This window comes from Somniosus microcephalus, chromosome 10 (assembly GCF_052327205.1).
Source record: "Somniosus microcephalus isolate GS21.2 chromosome 10, FLI_Smic_1.0, whole genome shotgun sequence".
NCBI lineage: Eukaryota > Metazoa > Chordata > Chondrichthyes > Squaliformes > Somniosidae > Somniosus > Somniosus microcephalus.
Window position 1 is genome coordinate 225552155 of NC_140996.1, and position 21471 is coordinate 225573625.

A 21471-nucleotide genomic window follows, 5' to 3' on the forward strand; every position below is an offset into this window, starting at 1 on the left:
CCACTGATTTATCATTTTAAAATACTTTAAAGAAAGGTAAGTTTATTTTTAGCCCTGTTAAAAATTTTAATTTTTTTTCAAGAATTTACATTTTTGTTTAAAATAGTTAATTTATGTAATTTATAGTCATTTTAAAAATGTGATGTTTTAAAAAAAAAATTATTTGAAGTTTTACTTATGTTTTGGGGCTGATCTCTATTCATAGATTTGATAGGTCTTCCTGTCAAATCTATGAATGGAGATTCCCTGCTCCGATTGGCTCCCCATGGCCCACGTGATCCCAGGGACGCTGCGAACTACCTGCGCACTACCTGCGCCCCTGGGATACACGTGCCCTGCACACCGGCAGTTTGAGGAGGCACAGCATCAGAATTCTGCACCTCCCGGGAGCCCTCAGCTCCAGGCGGAGATTTTTCCAAATCGCAGCCCTCCGCCCACGGGAGGGCTGCAAACGGAATTTCTGGGCCAATAATAACTTTCAAAAGAGAATTGGATAAATACTTAAAGAAAAAATTTGCGGGGCTATAGGAAAAGAGCAGGAGAGAGGGACTAATTGGACAGCTATTTCAAAGAGTCAGCACTGGCATGATGGGCCGAATGGCCTCCTACTGTGCTGTATGATTCTAAGCTGAATGGTAACTGCAGCTATTTATACAGTTCGCCACCACTTTTATGAAGAGAAAGGGTAAAAATCATCTATCTGTGCAGTTGGTGATTTTTGCAAGATTGCATTAGCAGATCAATCAATACATGTTGGTAGTGCAGTCAAACCCTTTTTAGTAATTCTCTCTCTAGGTTCTTGTAGTTTTAGAATGGCTCAGTGGGCACCACTCTAGCCTCTGAGTCAGAAGCTTGTGGGTTCAGGTCCCACTCCAGAGACTTGAGCACATAACCCAGACTGACGCTCCAGGGCAGTACTGAGGGAGCGCTGCACTGTTGGAGGGGCAGTACTGAGGGAGCGCTGCACTGTTGGAGGGGCCGTCTTTCAGATGAGATGTTAAACCGAGGCCCCGTCTGCTCTCTCAAGTGGCCGTAAAAGATCCCGCGGCACTATTTCGAAGAAGAGCAGGAGAGTTATCCCCGGTGTCCTGGCCGATATTTATCCCTCAACCAACATCACTAAAAACAAGTTACTGGTCATTCTTTTCTGTTTGTGGGAACTTGCTGCTGTGAAAATTGACTGTGTTTTCCTCCATGACAACAGTGTCTACACTCCAAAAGTCATTAATTACACTCCAAAAGTCATTAATTGGCCGTGAAGTGCTTTGAAACAACCGGAAGATATAAATCATTCGATTGGTGCTCCTGTTCAGTGTCTCGGAGACCAGTTGTTAACCGTTTGGGACCCAGTTTAAGTGGTGACGTGCGTTTATTATCCGTTACCATAAAATCAGCTCAACCTTAGGTGGCGTGGTTCTCCATCCCCCCCAAGAATGATACGGTGGCTTAAAGGGTTAAATTACGAGGCTGGGCTGCATAAACTTCGGTTGTATTTAGAAAGTTATAGGGTAATTAATTGAGGTGTTTAAAATGATAAAACGATTAGATTGGATAGATACAGAGAAGCTACTTGTGGTGGTGGAATCCGGACCATGTGGGCGCAATCTTAAAATTAGAGCTAGGCGAGAAAAAAGGAAAGGAAGACTGGCATTTCTGTAGCGCCTTTCACGACCTCAGGATGTCCCAAAGCGCTTTACAGCCAATGAAGTACTATTGAAGTGTAGTATTGAAGTACACTTGAAATGTAGGGAACGTGGCATCCAATTGCACAGCAAGCTCCCACAAAAAGCAATGTGATGATCGGTTTTAGTGAACTCCCCCGCTCCTCTTCGAAATTGTGCCGTGGGATCTTTTACATCCACCTGAGAGGGCAGACGGGGTCTCGGTTTAACGTCTCATCTGAAAGACAGCACCTCTGACAGTGCAGCACTCCCTCAACACTGCACTGGTTTGTCCATCTAGATTTTTGTGCTCAAGTCTCTGGAGTGGGATTTGAACCCACAACCTTCTGACTCCGAGGCGAGGGTGCTGCCCACTGAGCCACGGTTTCTTGGAGGGGAGTGAGGGTTGGAAGGGAGTGTTTGTATGTGAGGAATGTAGCACGGTAGCCTTTTCCCGTTGATGTTAACTTGCATGTTATTAGCGTCTGCATCTAGTTTTAAGAAAGGAATGGCTTATAATTTTTTCTTCCTCTCTCTTTATTCTCTCACGTCGACAGCACCCGTTTCTGAAGCTGGCGAAGCCGCTGTCCAGCCTGACTCCGCTGATCCTGGCCGCAAAGGACGCAGCCAAGAACAATCGTTAATGCCACGGGGGGAACCAATCTCGATTCGCGTGCCGGAGCACCGCGCGCCCCCCTCCCCACCCCCCGCCCCTGCTCCCCCCCGACTGAACCATTCCTGATCCCCACAACGCAACCATTCCTAACCCAGAGCTCCCCGAACTTCAACCCTTTCACAGCCAAATTACAGGAAAGGGGGTGGGGTGAGGGAAGAGGGGAGAGCGAGAACACGGTCGGGGCTGTATTTCCGCTGTGCGATGTTCTGTAACGCATCGGTTAACACGTTTGTGAGAAATTCCTCTCTCATCTGAAATGGGAGTAATGACTTCTGTAAAGTACTGGACAATAACACGTTACAGTTGTGGCACTGTAGAATTTAAGCCTGTAGTGTCGAATAAAATCAAAGGGGAGGGGGGGTTGCGCTTGTGTCAGGGAGAGGAGCCTGCGAACTACTGTCTCCATCAGAACAAACTGTTGACTCGCACTCAACGGATGAGAGGTGCGAGCTGCCGTTTTTCTTTTATATGTTTCAAAGCAATGTTTCGATTTATGTCGACAAAGTGCTTTCAATTTAGTTTCCCCCCCCTGTTCTTAAATTGTTATTTTGCTCCTCTCCTCTCTCTCTTGGCATTGGTCACCTCGATTGATATTTCGATCACCTTGCTGTGTCCGCCTGCTGTCTTGGCCTTCGGTTCGAGGCTGTTCTAAGAATCACTGAGAATGTACCAACAGGCTGTTTATTGATTATGTACCTGGAGTAGTGATTGAGACTGTAGTAATATCAGTTTTAATGCACCCAGTGCAGCCTGGCATGTAGTTTTTTTTGTGTGCGTGCGTGTCCCTCCACCCTCCCCCCCCCCCCCCCCCTTCCCCTTCCCATGAGAGATTAGTTTGTACCAGTTTTCTCAACACTACTGCCCAAGAAAAGTGGTGCCATACACTTGCCTTGAGCGACTTTCATGCTGCTAAATTTTGACAATGTCTATAGTGTACAAAACTATGGAATTTTAATTCCTGGGGGGAAAAAATAAATAAATAAATAAGGGTGTGTTATAATAATTCTGAAATCGTTTTTACGCCTTTGGGGGTTGTGTGGGGTGGGGGGGGGGCGGAGAGTGAACTGGTCAAGATGATTGGCATCGTCGAGGATTGGCATCGTCGAGGATTGACGCCGTTCCCAGCTGTTGCCTGGAGTGTTTCGCAAAAGGCCGAGAGCGTTGGGCTTTTGAATTTTTGTTTCCTGGATTCATGCTGAAACAGCGGAGATACTGAAAAGTCAGTATTTGAAGAACTGACTTGTCTACTCGGGGTTTGTCGTCCGCCTGGCCCCAGTCGTGACCAGTGTTCGAACCCTCGAAGTTTTTTTTGCGGGGGGGGGGGGGGGGGGGGGCCGGGCCGCCCCTTCAAAAATCCGTGCACGCGCGTTTTTTTTTGCATTTAAAAGCCAGTGAGCCGGTTGCGCGGGAAGCGCAGCTTAAAGGGAACTCGTAACATCTCTTAGTAAACAAAATGTAGCAGTTAATAAATGGAAAAGGCTGTGAAGTTTATAGTTTGCATCCTTTCTACATTCACTTTACTTTTGAAGCAGGATATGTGCCTGATCTGGAAAGTCAGTTTTGAAACCATTCTTAAAAGTGATTGTAAAAATATGCTGGATATCAATGAATATATTAAAGAAGGAGATAGACAGATTTTTGAATATATTGAAGGAGGTGGATAGATTTCTAGACGCAAGGAGCATCAAGGGGTATGGGGAGAGAGCGGGAATATGGTATTGAGATAGAGGATCAGCCATGATCATATTGAATGGCGGAGCAGGCTCGAAGGGCCGAATGGCCTACTCCTGCTCCTATTTTTCTATATTACGGCCTCTAATTAACATAGAAGATAGGAGCAGGAGTCGGCCATTCGGCCCCTCGAGCCTGCTCCGCCATTCAATGAGATCCTGGCTGATCATCCAAATTCAGTATCCTGTTCCTGCTTTCTCCCCATATCCCTTGATCCCTTTAGCCTTAAGAAATATATCTAACTCCTTCTTGAATATATTTAATGAATTGGCCTCAACTGCCTTCTGTGGTAGAGAATTCCACAGGTTCACCATTCTCTGGGTGAAGAAGTTCCTCCTCATCTCAGTCCTAAATGGCTTACCCCTTATCCTTAGACTGTGACCCCTGGTTCTGGACTCCCCGACCAGCGGGAACATCCTTCCTGCATCAGTTTTCTGCCCTTGCTCTGCTACAGGCTCTTGACTTGTGCTGGAGTAAGTAGTGACCATCAGCTGCTCTCGGGCCTCATCAGCCCAGGTGCCATTGTGTTGCGTGGGGTATTTGTACCCTGCATAGTCTCAGTTGGTTTCTCAGGGAAAAAGGTCATGGGTTCAAGCCCCCACTCTGGGACTTGAGCGTGTAATCTGGGCTGGCACTCCTAGTGCAGTACAGTGAACTCGTATCCGGCACCTATGGGACCAGGATGGTGCGGGTTGGTGAAAAATTCTGGATAACAGAGAGGTATACCTACCAAGGCAATTTTTAACACGAAACAAAAATAAAAACCACTGACTAACTCGCCCAGCGCGGGAGACTCGGACTCGGCAAAACGAGTGCTGGATGGCTTCGGCAAGATTACCGGTTATCTATTTTGGCAGTTATTAAAGTATTCTGGATGATTAAGTGCCATTTAAACAAGAGTTTACTGTACTTGAGAGGGTGCCACCCTGTGGATGAGATGCTAAACTTATTAATCTGCTTTGTGGGCTGCAGCAGTTATTTTGTGCTCCAGGCCAAGAAATCATAAGGACAGGGGGTGGGTCATTCAGCCCCTCGCGCCTGTTCCGCCATTCAAGGAGATCGTGGCTGATCTGCGAGTTTAACGGGCAATTAAAGCGCAGATGCAGCAACTTCATGAACCTCGTGGTGGGGGTTGAGGGTGAGTTGGCGTTTTCGCGAGGCCAAGGGCGGAGCGGCGCACATCGTCCAGCAACTTGCGGCGATTCGCAACTCACGGGATATCTCTTCCTCCCCATAGATTGGACGATTCACGCATTAATAAGGCGGGCACCATTAAACTTGCCGTTATTTTGGCAGCAAATTTGGCCACTTCATTGCCGGCTTTGTGCTTTAGCCTCATGCCTACTAGAAACTTGGGATGGCCCAAGCTCATTTACAGAGGAGAGGGACAAAATGAGGTTTTTTTTATGCAAGAGTTATAATCTCGAATGCACTGCCTGGAAGCAGATTCAATAATAACTTTCAAAAGGGAATTGGATAAATACTTGAAGGGGGGAAAAAAATTAACAGAGCTTATGGGAATGGGGTAGGGGAGTCTGACTAATTGGACAGCTCTTTCAATTTGGGCTAACCAAATTAATAACAATACTGTGGAGGAGGAATTCCTAGAGTGTATACGGGATAGTTTCCTGGAACAATATGGCGAGGAACCAACTAGAGATCAAGCCATCTTAGACTGGGTATTATGTAATGAGAAAGGATTAATTAGCAATCTTCTTGTGCGAGGCCCCTTGGGGAGGAGCGATCATAATATGATGGAATTCTTCATTAAAATGGAGAGTGAAGTAGTTGACTCAGAGACTAGGGTCCTGAATTTAAATAAAGGAAGCTACAATGGTATGAGGTGCGAGTTGGGTAGGATGGATTGGGGAATGTCACTCAAAGGGTTGATGGTGGCTAGGCAATGGCAAACATTTAAAGATCGCATGGATGAACTACAGAATTTGTTCATCCCTGTTTGGCATAAAAATAAAACAAAAAAGGTGACTCAACCGTGGCGAACAAGGGAAATTAGGGATAGCGTAAGATCCAAGGAGAGGACATATAATTTGGCCAGAAAAAGCAGCAAACCTGAGGATTGGGAGCAATTTAAGATTCAACAAAGGAGGACAAGGATTAATTAAGAGGGGGAAAATAGATTGAGAGTAAGCTTGCGGGGAACATAAAAACTGACTGTAAAAGCTTCTATAGATATGTGAAGAGAAAAAGATTGGTGAAGTGAAGCGCAGGTCCCTTGCAGTCAGAATCAGGGGAATTTATAATGGGGAACAAAGAAATGGCAGACCAATTAAATACATACTTTGGTTCTGTCTTCACAAAAGGACACAAATAACCTCCCAGAGATGTCGGGGAACATAGGGTTTAATGAGAGGGAGGAATTGAATAAAATCAGTATTTGTAGGGAAATGATGTTGGGGAAATTGACGGGATTGAAGGCCGATAAATCTCCAGGGCCTGATAATCTACATCCTATGGTACTTAAGGAAGTGGCCCTAGAAATAGTAGATGCATTACTGGTCATCTTCCAAAATTCTATAGACTCTGGAACAGTTCCCATGGATTGGAGGGTAGCTAATGTAACCCCACTATTTTAAAAAGGTGGTAGAGAGAAAATGGGGAATTATAGATGTACTATCTCCAAGTTTGCAGATGACACAAAGCTGGGTGGGCGTGTGTGCTGTGAGGAGGATGCAGAGAAACTCCAGTATGATTTGGACAGGTTGGGTGATTGGGCAGATGCATAGCAAATGCAGTATAATGTGGATAAATGTGAGGTTTATCCATTTCGGTGGCAAAAACAGGAAGACAGATTATTATCTGAATGGCAATAGATTGGGAAAAGGGGAAGTGCAATGCGACCTGGGTGTCCTTGTGCACCAGTTGCTGAAGGTAAGCATGCAGGTGCAGTAGGTGGTTAAGAAAGCAAATGGTATGCTGGCCTTCATAGCGTTCTTGCCATGGAAGGAGTGCAGCAAAGATTCACCAGGCTGATACCTGGGATGGCAGGAATGACATATGAGGAGAGATTGTGTCGATTGGGCTTATACTCACTGGAGTTTAGAAGATTGAGAGGGGATCTCATCGAAACCTATAAAATTCTGTCAGGCCTGGACAGACTAGATGCAGGAAGGATGGTTATGATGGCCGGGGAGTCCAGAACCAGGGGTCATAGTCTAAGGATAAGGGGTAAGCCATTTAGGACTGAAATGAGGAGGAATTTCTTCACCCAGAGAGTGGTGAACCTGTGGAATTCTCTGCCACAGACGGTGGTGGAGGCCAGTTCATTAAATATATTCAAAAAAGAGTTGGATATATTTCTTAAGGCTAAAGGGATATGGGGAGAAGGCAGGGACAGGGTACTGAATTTGGATGATCAGCCATGATCTCATTGAATGGCGGAGCAGGCTCGAAGGGCCGAATGGCCTATTCCTGCTCCTATCTTCTATGATTCGAGTACAGGAACAAGGATGTCTTGCTGCAGTTGTACAGGGCCTTGGTGAGACCACACCTTGAGTATTGTATGCAGTTTTGGTCACCTTATCTGAGGAAGGATATTCTTGCCATGGAGAGCGTGCAGCGAAGATTCACCAGACTGATACCTGGGAGGGCAAGAATGACGTATGAGGAGAGATTGGGTCGATTAGGCTTATATTTGCTAGAGTTTAGAAGAATGAGGGGATCTCATTGAAACTTATAAAATTCTAACAGGACTAGACAGACTAGATGCAGGAAGGATGTTCCCGATGGCGGGGGAGCCTAGAACCAGGGGTCACAGTCTAAGGATAAGGGGTAAACCATTTAGGACTGAGAATGAGGCAGAATTTCTTCACCCAGAGAGTGGTAAACCTGTGGAATTCTCTACCACACAAGGCAGTTGAGGCCAATTCATTAAATATATTCAAGAAGGAGTTAGATATATTTCTTAAGGCTAAAGGGATCAAGGGATATGGGGAGAAAGCAGGGACAGGGTACTGAATTTGGATGATCAGCCATGATCTCATTAAATGGCGGAACAGGCTCGAGGGGCTGAATGGCCTACTCCTGCTCTTATCTTCTATGTTTCTATGTCTATGTTTCAAAGAGCCGGCACAGTCACGATGGGCTGAATGGCCTGCTTCTGTGCTGTATCGTTCCATGATTCTATGACTGTCATCTCAACTGTCTGGGTTTGATTGAAACGAGGTCATGGGTCATAAGGTTGTCTTTGCAGTGTCCCTTTCTTTGTGTACGAAGGTGATTGTCCTCGGCACTGTTCTCCACTAAGTGGCATGGTGGGGATTAGAAGGTTGGTTGAAAGTCCGTGTTCAAGGCTCTGTCACACCTCTTTGTGATGTTGTCCTTCTCCAGTGCCACTGTTCTCTCAATATCATGAATTGAAAATCATGCCATGTTGAAGAGGTAACCTCCTCCCTGAATGTGCGTTTCAGTGTAGCATGATGGCACGGTGAGTGGGGGAAAATTCCCAATCTGAGCTGTTGAGGTTCCCTGCAGGCGATGGAAATAGAAATCAGATGCGTGGGAACACCATCACCTCCAAGTCGCACGCCATCCTGACTTGGAGATATATCGGCAATTCCTTCATCGTCGCTGGATCAAAATTCCTGGAACATCCGACCTACCGCGAGAGTATCTTCACGCGGACTGCAGTGGTTCAGGAAGAGGGCCTACCACCATCTTCTCGAGATCAATTTTACTACTACTAACTTCCCACTCCACAGAAACGATGGGGCAACTAGGGATGGCCAATAAATGCCTGCCTTGCCAGGAACACCCACATCCTGAGTGATTTTTAAAAAAATAAAGGATTGGCAATATCATTGAAGAGGGAGGCTACAGAATGGCTTGGCATGATAAATGGACAAAATGTAACACTGGTGTGGTAGGAGATGGTGTTCTGAGACTAAGGTACAGTGTTGAAGCTTTGCACTGCAACCATGTTATAGCTGGCCCGGGAAGCTGGTCTTTGCCGATGTTTGAGAAATCCTAGCAGCTAGGATTTCAGTAAATTCAGGAGAGTCATGAAAGAACTAGAAGTTGGAGAAATATTTTTCTCGTGATTCTGCAGGGGTGCTGTACGCCGGTGTACAAACAGGCATCACTAACGGTGAGCCCTTATACCTGCCCTTTCCCACTGCCCAGGGCCCCAAACACCCCTTCCAGGTGAAACAGCGATTTACTTGTACTTCTTGCAATCTAGTATACTGTATTCGCTGCTCACGATGTGGTCTCCTCTACATTGGGGAGACCAAACGCAGATTGGGTGACAGCTTTGCGGAACACCTCTGTTCAATCCGTAAGGGTGACCCCGAGCTTCCGGTCGCCTGTCACTTTAATTCACCGCCCCATTCCCACTCAGACCTCACCGTCCTCGGGCTCTTGCATTGTTCCACGGAAACCCAGCGTAAGCTCGAGGAACAGCACCTCATCTTCCAATTAGGCACTTTACAGGCTTCCGGACTCAATATCGAGTTCAACAATTTCAGATCATAACCTCGGCCCCTATTACATTTTAATATATATTTTTTATCCACACCTTTGTTTTGGCCCTTCCCCTCCCTTTTTTTCCTCTCTCCCACATGGCAGCTGTCTCTCATTCTGCCAGCGCATTTCACACCTAATCTAGAGCCGTCTTTTGTCTCCACTAGTCCTATCACCATCTCGTCTCGTTTTGAATACCTCTTAATGTCTCTTCACTTCTCTTTTGTTCTTTCATCCCCATTTCCCAGCCCCCAAACTGGCCTTTTAATCTGTTTCATTTCCTGTGTTTTTTCTCAGTCCTGATGAAGGGTTTCAACCTGAAACGTTGACTCTATTTCTCTCTCCATGGATATTGCCTGGCCTGCTGAGTTTTTCCAACATTTTCTGTTATTTCGGATTTCCAGCATCCGCAGTATTTTGCTATCATCACTAGTGGACACGCGGGATGCAGGGCACTGCCCATCTGTAGTTGCCCTGAGAATGTGCTGGTGGACCTTCTCCTTGAATCACTGCAGCTCTTGTGATCCGCGGTGGTTGCTTTACGACGCAAATGACTTGCTGGGCCACTTGAGAGGGCATTAGGAGTTAATCAGTTTTTGTGGGATGGTGTCAAATGGGTAGGGGTAGGGGTGACGGGTTCCCTTCTCTGAAGGGCATCAGTGAAAGCAGTTGGGGTTTTTAGTGACAATCCAGCAGCTTTCATGGGAGATGATGGTGGGTGGGGCAGGGACGGGGAGATGGCCGCTGCTATAGGAGGTTAAAGGAAAAAAAGCACAGTGTGTCCCAGAACACGCAAACAAATTCTAGAATAGTCCGTGCCTCTCTCTGTACACCGTGTGCTGAATAAAGTTGAGCATTGATTTGAATGTGGTGTCATGTGAACCTGTTGTCTTGGTCTCAAAGGGGTTAGTTATTGACTGTTCTTCAAATATTAGTCATGGCACTGTGAGCTTTTCATGATTCTCAGACCAAAGAAGTTATGCGTGAGGTACTCGGCTCATTCCAAACAAATCGATGCTTTATTTCCCCTCACAGCGTTGGACAACATGACTTCCTCTGTCTGATTTTTCAAAGCTTTCCTGATCGTGTTTTCTGGTAAATGCAAAAAAAAACAACACACAGTCAGCTTGGCTCAGTTAGTTGAGCAAACATATCTCTGGTTGTGGGTTTGTGTCCCACACCAAGGGTTGAGCACACAATCCGGGCACAGTTCTGGTGCTGTTCTGAGACTGCTGCATTGTCAGAGGTCCCATCCTTCAGATGAGATGCAAAAAAGATTTACAAGGATAATACCAGAAATGCAAGGGTATACCTATCAGGAAAGGATGAACAGGCTGGGTCTCTTTTTCTCTTGGAAAGAGAAGGTTGAGGGGTGACCTAATAGAGGTCTTTAAAATTATGAAAGGTTTTGATAAGAGTAGACACAGAGAGAGTGTTTCCACTTGTGGGGAAGAGCAGAACTATAAGATAGTCACCAGGAAATCCAATAGGGAATTCAGAAGAAACTTCTTTACCCAGAGAGTGGTGAGAATGTGGAACTCGCTACCACAGGGAGTGGTTGAAGCGAATAGTATAGATGCATTTAAGGGGCGGTTAGATAAGCCTATGAGGGAGAAAGGAATCGAGGGTTATGTTGATCGAGTTAGATGAGGAAAGACGGGAGGAGGCTCGAGTGGAGCATAAACGCCAGCATGGACTGGTTGGGCCGAATGGCCTGTTTCTGTGCCGTATATCCCAGGTAAATCAAGGCCCCCCTCTGCCTGTTCAGGTTGGTAATCGGGGTTGCTAACTGTGGTTGGGTGTATACCTGGAGGTTTCATCACATGACCTCCCGCCTCATCGCCCTGCACCCCACCCTACTCCCCCGATTGGTTCATCCTCCAGGCGCCCGGCCAATCGGAAAGGGCGCAGCCCCTTTGTTACCCAAGTGGCTTAATCTTGACTGTTAGTGAATCAGACCTTTTATTCCTCCATCTCCAATATTTTCATAACTAATAAACTAAAGTGTTCAAAGAAAATGAAAAAAAACACAATTTTGTGTAATGCCCCGATGAGTTTTCTCAATGGGATTCAAATCAAATCAACTTTTATTGTCATTGTTAGTGCACAAGTGCGGTACAACGAAATGTAGGCTTGCGGCTCCCGAGATTGTACATTTAGATTAAGACATTTAAACATTCAACATACATTTGGCTTGTAATACATTACCATAAACATAATAAAGTGCATTGGCAGATGTGCAGGCTTTAGAGTTTATTTGTGGAGTTCGGTAGGATGACAGCCCTGGGAAAGAAGCTGTTCCTAAATCTGGTCGTATGGGTGCGAATGCATCTGTAGCGTCTCCCAGATGGTAGGAGGGCGAACAGACTATGGCTGGGGTGGGTAGGGTCTTTGATGATGGACCGTGACCTCCGTAGACAGCGTTTCTGGTATATGTGCTCTATGGTCGGTAGCCAGGTGCCGGTAATGCGTTGGGCAGTTTTGACTACCCGCTGCAGGGCTTTCCGGTCATAGTAGCTACAGCTGCCATACCACACTGTGATACAGTTTGTCAGGATGCTCTCTATTGTGCAGCGGTAAAAGTTAGAGAGGATCAGGGGTGACAGGTTACATCCCTTCAGCCTCCTTAGGAAATATAGGCGCTGCTGGGCCTTCTTCACCAGAGAGGAGGTATTGAGGGACCAGGAGAGGTCTTCCGTGATGTGGACTCCGAGGAACTTAAAGCTGTCCACCCTTTCCACCACAGCCCCATGGATGTGGATGGGGGTGTGACTTCCGCCTTTAGACTTCCTGAAGTCCACAATGATTTCTTTGGTTTTCTTGATGTTAAGAGCCAGGTTGTTATCGGCGCACCACTTCACGAGATGCTGGACCTCCTCCCTGTAGGCTGACTCATCGTTGTTGGTGATCTGGCCTACTACCGTGGTATCATCCGCAAACTTGATGATGGTGTTGGAACCATGAACAGCCACACAGTCGTGGGTGAAGAGGGAGTAGAGGAGGGGGCTCAGCACACATCCTTGTGCTCACAACAGCATTCTGGAGAATAATCTTCAATTCCTGGAGACTCCAGGACAACTGTGGAGGGTTGGCAACCCTAGTTGGTACTCTGGAAGGAGGAGATCAAATAGAGTCTACTTCACTTGAACCTACCATATGAACTGAGAAATGCACCTGCAGTTTATTTATAAGGCTGGCCTGTGCTGGCAGGCTATTTGCTATGGAGGGGCATCACAGTTAAACCCAATCATATCCTCACTTGACAGCCACACATCTGCATTTAGCAGCAGGGGTCACGGCGTAGCAATCAGGAGCAGGAACTCTGGCTCATTTGTTCCCTCATAGGGAGCAGGGGAGTTCTCCCTGGTGTCTTGTCCAATATTTCTCCCTGCAGGTTATCTATTGTATCAATGACCATTAAGTCAATCTACCCAACAGTGACGTTGGCCAACACATCGAGCCATTGGTCAACACATTGAGCCCTTGGCCAACACTTTGAGCCATTGACCAACACATCGAACCATTGGCCAACACTTGGAGCCCTTGGCCAACACATCAAACCATTGACCAACACATCGAGCCATTGACCAACACTTCGAGCAATTGGCCAACATGTCAACCATCAGCCAACACATCTTCGGGTACAGTCGAGGTACAGTCCCACAAGGGGGAAAGGTAGGGCAACCAAAGCCAGAGCTCCCTGGGTGACGAAAGAAATTGAGAGTAAGATGAAGCAGAAAAAGGGGGCGTATGACAGATGTCAGGTTGAGAATACAATTGAGAACCAGGCTGAATATAGAACGTTCAGAGGGGAAGTGAAAAAGGAAATAAGTCTGGCAAAGAGAGAGTATGAGAATAGATCGGCAGCTAACATAAAAGGAAATTCAAAAGTCTTCTATAGGCATATAAATAGTAAAAGGATAGTAAGATGAGAGGTGGGACCAAAATGGAGACCTACACATAGAAACATAAAAGATAGGAGCAGGAGTAGGCCATTCGGCCCCTCGAGCCTGCTCCGCCATTTAATGAGATCATGGCTGATCATCCAAATTTAGTACCCTGCCCCTGCTTTCTCCCCATATCCCTTGATCTCTTTAGCCTTAAGAAATATATCTAACTCCTTCTTGAATATATTTAATGAATTGGCCTCCACTGCCTTCTGTGGTGGAGAATTCCACAGGTTCACCACCCTCTGGGTGAAGAGATTCCTCCTCATCTCTGTCCTAAATGGCTTACCCCTTATCCTTAGACAGTGACCCCTGGTTCTGGACTCCCCCGCCATCGGGAACATCCTTCCTGCATCTAGTCTGTCCAGTCCTGTTAGAATTTTATAAGTTTCAATGAGATCCCCTCTCATTCTTCTAAACTCTAGCAAGTATAATACGTCATTCCTGTCATCCCAGGTATCAGTCTGGTGAATCTTCGCTGCACTCCCTCCATGGCAAGAACATCCTTCCTCAGATAAGGCGACCAAAACTATACACAATACTCAAGGAGTGGTCTCACCAAGGCCCTGTACAACTGCAGCAAGACATCTTTGCTCCTGTACTCGAATCCTCTCGCTATGAAGGCCAACATACCATTTGCCTTCTTAACCGCCTGCTGCACCTGCATGCTTACCTTCAGCGACAGGTGCACAAGGACACCCAGGTCTCGTTGCACTTCCCCTTTTCCCAATCTATTGCCGTTCAGATAATAATCTGCCTTCCTGTTTTTGCCACCAAAGTGGATAACCTCGCATTTATCTACATTATACTGCATTTGCCATGCTTCTGCCCAATCACCCAACCTGTCCAAATCATACTGGAGTTTCTTTGCATCCTCCTCACACCACCCAGCTTTGTGTCATCTGCAAACTTGGAGATATTACATCTATAATTCCCCATTTTCTCTCTACCACCTTTTTTAAATAATGGGGTTACATTAGCTACCCTCCAATCCATGGGAACTGTTCCAGAGTCTATAGAATTTTGGAAGATGACCAGCAATGCATCTACTATTTCTAGGGCCACTTCCTTAAGAACCATAGGATGTAGATTATCAGGCCCTGGGGATTTATCGGCCTTCAATCCCGTCAGTTTCCCTAACAACATTTCCCCACAAATACTGATTTTATTCAGTTCCTCCCTCTCATTAGACCCTATGTTCCCCGATATGGAGGCAGAGGACATGGCTGAGCTACTAAATGAGTCTTCACCAAGGAAGAAGATGCTGCCAATGTCATAGTGAAAGAGGAGATAGTGGAGATACTGGATGGGATAAAAATTGATAAGGAGGAGGTACTAGAAAGGCTGGCTGTACTTAAAGTAGATAAGTCACCAGGATGGGATGCATCCTAGGATGCTGAGGGAAGGAAAGGTGGAAATTGCGGAAGTACTGGCCATAATCTTCCAATCCTCCTTGGATACGGGGCTAGTGCCAGAGGTCGAGAGAATTGCAAATGTTACACCCTTTGTTCAAAAAAGTGTGTACGGATAAATCCAGCAACTATAGGCCAGTCAGTTTAACCTCGGTAGTGGGGATGCCTTTAGAAACGAGAATCGGAGACAAAATTAACAGTCACTTGGACAAGTATGGATTAATTAAGGAAAGCCAGCACGGATTTGTTAAAGGCAAATCATGTTTAACTAACTTTGATTTTGTTTTTTGATGAGGTAACAGAGAAGGTTGATGAGGGCAATGCAGTTGATGTGGTGTACGTGGACTTCCAAAAGGCGTTTGATAAAGTGCCACATAATAGGCTTGCCAGCAAAGTTGAAGCCCATGGAATAAAAGAGGCAGTGGCAGCATAGATATGGAATTGGCTAAGTGATGGGAAACAGAGTAGTAGTGAACGGTTGTTTTTCGGACTGGAGGAAGGTATACAGTGGCATTCCCCAGGGGTTGGTTCTAGGACTACTGCTTTTCTTGATGTATCAAATCAAATCAAATCAAATCAACTTTATTGTCATTGTTAGTGCACAAGTGCAGTACAACGAAATGTAGGCTTGCGGCTCCCGAGAGTGTACATTTAGATTAAGACATTTAAACATTCAACATTCATTTGGCTTGTAATATATTAACATAAACATAATAAAGTGCATTGGCAGATGTGCAGGCTTTAGAGTTTATTTGTGGAGTTCAGTAGGATGACAGCCCTGGGAAAGAAGCTGTTCCTAAATCTGGTCGTTCGGGTGCGAATGCATCTGTAGCGTCTCCCAGATGGCAGGAGGGCGAACAGACTGTGGCTGGGGTGGGTAGGGTCTTTGATGATGGACCGTGACCTCCGTAAACAGCGTTTCTGGTATATGTGCTCTATGGTCGGTAGCCGGGTGCCAGTAATGCGTTGGGCAGTTTTGACTACCCGCTGCAGGGCTTTCCGGTCACAGGAGCTACAGCTGCCATACCATACTGTGATACAGTTTGTCAGGATGCTCTCTATTGTGCAGCGGTAAAAGTTAGAGAGGATCAGGGGTGACAGGTTACATCCCTTCAGCCTCCTTAGGAAATATAGCATTAATTATTAATATTAAAAATATTAAAAAATAAAAAAATATTATAAAAAATTAAAAATAATTAAAAAAAATAATGACTTAGACTTGGGTGTACAGGGTACTATTTCAAAATTTACAGATGACACAAAACTTGGAAGTATAGTGAACAGTGAGGGGGATAGTGATAGACTTCAAGAAGACATTGACAGGCTGGTGGAATGGGTGGACACCTGGCAGATGAAATTTAATGCAGAAAAGTGCAAAGTGATACATTTTGGTAGGAAGAATGAGGAGAGGCAATATAAACTAAAGGGTACAATCCTAAAGGGGGTGCATGAACAGAGAGACCTGGGGGTACATGTGCACAAATCGTTGAAGGTGGCAGGGCAGGTTGAGAAAGCAGTTAAAAAAGCTTACGGGATCCTGAGCTTCATAAATAGAGGCATAGAGTACAAAAGCAAGGAAGTTATGATGAACCTTTATAAAACACTGGTTCGGCCTCAACTGGAGGATTGTGTCCAATTCTGGGCACCAAACTTTAGGAAGGATGTGAAGGCTTTAGAGAGGGTGCAGAAAAGATTTGCAAGAATGGTTCCAGGGATGAGGGACTTCAGCTACGTGGATAGGCTGGAGAAGCTGGGGTTGTTCTCCTTAGAGCAGAGAAGGTTGAGAGGAGATTTGATTGAGGTGTTCAAAATCATGAGGGGTCGAGACAGAGTAGATAGAGAGAAACTGTTCCCATTGGCGGAAGGGTCGAGAACCAGAGGACACAGATTTAAGGTGATTGGCAGAAGAACCAAAGGCGACATGAGGAAAAACTTTTTTCCTCAGCGAGTGGTTAGGATCTGGAATTCACTGCCTGAGAGGGTGGTGGAGGCAGACTCAATCCTGGCTTTCAAAAGGGAAAAGGGTTCAAGTCCCACTCCAGAGACTTGAATGCAAAATCCAGGCTAACACTCCAGTGTAGTACTGAGGGAGCACTGCACTGTCGGAGGTGCCATCTTTCGGATAAGACATTAAACTGAGACCATGTTAGCTCTCTCAGGTGGACGGTAAAGATCCTACGGCACTAATTCGAAGGAATTCTCCCCAGTGCCCTGGCCAATATTTCTCCCTCAACCAACATCACCATAACCAATTATCTCGTCATTATTTCAGTGCTGTTTGTGGGAGCTTGCTGTGCACAAATTGGCTGCTGCGTTTCCTACATTACAACAGTGATTACACTTCAGAAGTAATTCCTTGGCTGTAAAGCGCTTTGGGAAGTCCGAAGCACATAAGACCATAAGAAGTAGGAGCAGGAGTCGGCCATTTGGCCCCCCCGCTCCGCCATTCAATAAGATCATGGCTGATCTTCTACCTCAACTCCACTTTCCCGCCCGATCCCCATATCCCTTGATTCCCTTAATATCCAAAAATCTATCGATCTCTGTCTTGAATATACTCAACGACTGAGCCTCCACAGCCCTCTGGGGTAGAGAATTCCAAAGATTCACCAGCCTCTGAGTGAAGAAATTTCTCCTCATCTCAGTCCTAAATGGCCGACCCCTTATTCTAAGACTGTGACCCCTGGTTCTAGACTTCCCAGCTAGGGGAAACATCCTCCCTGCATCTACCCTGTCACGCCCTGTAAGAATTTTGTATGTTTCAATGAGATCACCTCTCATTTTTCTAAACTCTAGAGAATATAGGCCTAGTCTACTCAATCTCTCCTCATAGGACAATCCCCCATCCCAGGAACTAGTCTTGTAGTGTCCGTGTGTAGATAAAGACACTGAAGACAGGAGTTGCTTCATAGGTATTTACTAAGCAAGTCTGGGGGGGGGTTTCTAAAGGATATACACAATACACAGGCTTATATAGCCCAAGTGGCAATTACCGGCATTACGCACACCTGGGGCTCTTAAAGGCACATACACCATAATTGCTCTTAAAGGCACATACACCACAATTCCTCCCCTTCTAGCTAACTAGTACATCATATTTTAAGTAATTATTAATTACATGTTATATGCAAAATAATATACATTGCTGTATTAATTAATTATAAGTTAGTCTCTCAGGAGGCTTCCTGACTCGGTCCGGATAACGCCTCGGGGGTGTAGTAGTTTCTGGTGGTGTAGTAGGTTCTTCTGGCAAGGCTGATTCGGCTTGAAGGCCAGTGTCGGGTTCATCGGGCTCCAGTATCACCGGATCGGAGGTAGATATGGGTATCTCTACTTCATCGTTAGATGTATAGAGTGGTGGTGTAGGTTGTCCCTTTTTGGATGACTTGATGATTTGGTCAGCATGGCGCCTTATTATGCTGTCTCCGATGTCCACGGTATACATCAGTGGTCCTAATCGTGTGCAGATAGTTCCAGGCTGCCATTTCTCGGTACGGTAGTCCTGGGCCAAAACCAGTTGGCCTATCTGGAAGGCCCTAGTTGGCCTTTCATTCATGCCCTGAAACTGCCGGTTCTCCACGTCCCTTCGGATGTTGGGCTTGACCAAATCCAGCCGGCATCTTAGGTTTCTATTGTAGAACATCATGGCGGGAGTTTGGTTAGTAACCATATGCATTGCATTCCTATATGCAAATAAGAAGTTATCCACCTTGTGCTGAAGTTTTATGTCTTCATTACCCATGGCCTTGATGGCCTTCTTGAAGGTCTGGACAAACCTTTCAGCCAATCCATTGGTGGCGGGATGGTATGGGGCGGACGTGTAGTGCTTTACCCCATTGTTCTTTAAGAACTTTCTGAATTCTTCGGACACAAATTGCGGTCCATTATCAGAACATATCTGCTCCGGCAGCCCATTCCTGGCAAATATGGTCCTTAATACTGCGATGGCTTTTTCCGTGGTGGTGGAGGACATCTTTATTACCTCCGGCCACTTGGAGTGTGCATCAACTGCGATTAAGAACATTGAGTCCATAAATGGACCAGCAAAGTCGATGTGCACCCTTTGCCAGGGAGATGAGGGCCACTCCCATTGATGTAGAGGGGCCTGTGGCGGAGCATTTTGGACCTTCTGGCATCCTAGGCAGCTCTTGGTCATGTCTTCGATGTCTCCATCGATACCTGGCCACCATACAAACACCCTAGCTAGGTTCTTCATTTTCACTCCACCCAGATGCCCCTCGTGAAGCTCCTTTAGCACTTTATCCTGGAGTTTGGGTGGAATCACCACTCTGGATCCACACATCAAGGTTCCTCGGCACACTGACAGCTGTTCTCTTCTTTGCGAGAATGCTGGCAACAGTGGTTCGCCATGTGCTGGCCATCCCTTCACTGTTAAATCGTAGACCCGTGAGAGAGTAGGGTTATTTCTTGTCTCCCTTTCAATGGCAGAATTTGTCACCGGTAGACATTCCACTATGGTAGAGTGGATTATCTCTACTGGGTCTACTGTAGGTGCCTCTTCTATCGTTGGCAACGGTAGGCGTGATAAACCGTCAGCATTCCCATGCTGTTTTGACCCTTTGCATTCAATGTTGTATTGGTGTGCCCCTAGAAAAAGGGACCACCTCTGTAGTCTTTGTGCCGTCATAATGGGGACACCTTTTTTAGGGTTGAATATGGAGATGAGGGGTTGATGGTCAGTCAGCAAGGTAAATTTTTGTCTGTGTAGGTAATGGTTGAATTTCTTCACTCCCCATACCAGGCTGAGTGCTTCCCTGTCTATCTGGGCATAGTTACGCTCAGCTGAGTTCAATGAGCGTGACGCAAAAGCTATCGGCCGTTCCGAGCCATCAGGGAATCTATGGGACAATACCGCTCCTATGCCATAAGGGGATGCATCGCACGCCAGTCTGATTGGTAGTGATGGGTTGTAATGAGCCAAAATTTTCTCGGATGTGATTAAGTCTTTACATTTATGGAAGGCACGTTTACAGTCTTCGTTCCATTTCCAAATCACTCCTGTTTGTAGAAGATCATTAAGAGGGTGTAGAATAGTTGATAAGTTCGGTAAAAATTTATGATAGTAATTTATTAATCCCAGGAATGACCTTAATTGTGAAACATTTTCAGGTGCTTGGGCTTTTATAACTGTTTCAATTTTTTCAGGTGACTTATGCAACCCTTCCTTATTAATTATGTGGCCACAATATGATATCTGATTTTGGAAAAATTCGCACTTGGGGCGATTTGCCCGTAGGCCCCGTTCTTTCAGCCTAGTGAGCACCTGCTCCAAATTGGCAAGGTGCTCGTTGTCGTTTTCTCCTGTTATAAGGATGTCGTCTAGGTAGCGTTGAGTCCCCGGAATCCCTTGCAGGACTTGCTCCATAGCTCTTTGCCAGATAGCTGGAGCTGATGCTATTCCAAAAACCAGTCGATTGTACTGGTACAGGCCTTTGTGTGTGTTTATTATGAGATACTTTTTAGAGGTCTCCTCAACCTCCATCTGTAGATATGCCTGTGCCAAGTCAATTTTTGTGAAACATTTCCCTCCGGATAGTGAGGCGAAAATATCTTCTATCCTCGGAAGAGGATACTGTACCGTGTGAAGGACCGGGTTTACAGTCACCTTAAAGTCCCCACAGATGCGAATTTTTTTCTGTTCCTCAGAGTTATTTTTCAATGTTTTTTTCATGACTGGAACGATGGGTGTTGCCCATTCGCTCCAATCTATTTTGGATAATACGCCTGCCTTTTCCAAATTCTTCAGCTCTGCCTCGACTGCCGGACGTATTGCGTATGGCACCGGTCTTGCCTTAAAAAATTTTGGAATTGCTGTATCTTCCACTTTTATTGAGGCGGTGATGCCTTTCAAGGTTCCTAGTTTCTCTTGAAACACTTCTTTGGCGTTGGCCAAGATGTCTTTTAATCGTTCAGGTATGATGTCATCATTGTTTTTTTCCTTACTGGTCACCGTCAGTGCCTGAATGGAGTGCCAGTCTAAACGTATCTTCCTTATCCATTCACGTCCCAACAACGGTGGACCACCATCTTGTAGAATGTATAAATACAGCTTTTGTATTTCTTTGCCGTTGTATACCACAGGCACCCTTATTTTTCCTTTGGGGTAGACTTTCTGCCCCGTATATGTTTTTAAGATAATGGATGTGTCTTTTAGAGGTATATGCGAAAATAACCTCTCGTAATCTCGTCGATTTATTATGGTTAGAGCTGATCCTGTATCTAGCTCCATTTTAACTGGGGACCCTGCTATTGTGAGGGTAACCCAAATGGTTTGGTAATCCTCTTTGGCAAGTACATTATGTAATTTGAGACAGCTTAGTCTCTTGTTTCCGGAGTCGCTATCGCTATTCTGGTCTTCGGAGCTATTGTCCGTCATCATTTGTACCTTCCTGTACTTTTCTTTATTGATTTTTTTGTTTTCTGTCAGTGGATTTATTTTGTCCAGATTGGCATACCCGTGCAATGTGTCCAATCTTACCACATTGCCTGCATGCTTTGCCCTTGAACCAGCAGTCCCTCTGGTTATGGGTGGATCTGCCGCAGCG

At 45.7% G+C, this 21471-nt stretch overlaps 1 protein-coding gene across 5 annotated transcripts in view; it reads left to right on the forward strand.

Annotated features, from left to right (window-relative positions):
* The window catches only part of pak1 (p21 protein (Cdc42/Rac)-activated kinase 1), a 235862-nt gene extending 232508 nt beyond the window's left edge, over positions 1-3354 (forward strand). For all 5 annotated transcript variants that reach the window (XM_085999663.1, XM_085999666.1, XM_085999662.1 and 2 more), the window contains one exon: positions 2219-3354. In XM_085999663.1, the coding sequence (XP_085855789.1) occupies positions 2219-2305 (87 nt within the window). In that variant the 3' untranslated portion in view covers positions 2306-3354. The remainder of the gene's footprint in view (positions 1-2218) is intronic.
* The last annotated feature ends 18117 nt before the right edge of the window (positions 3355-21471 follow it).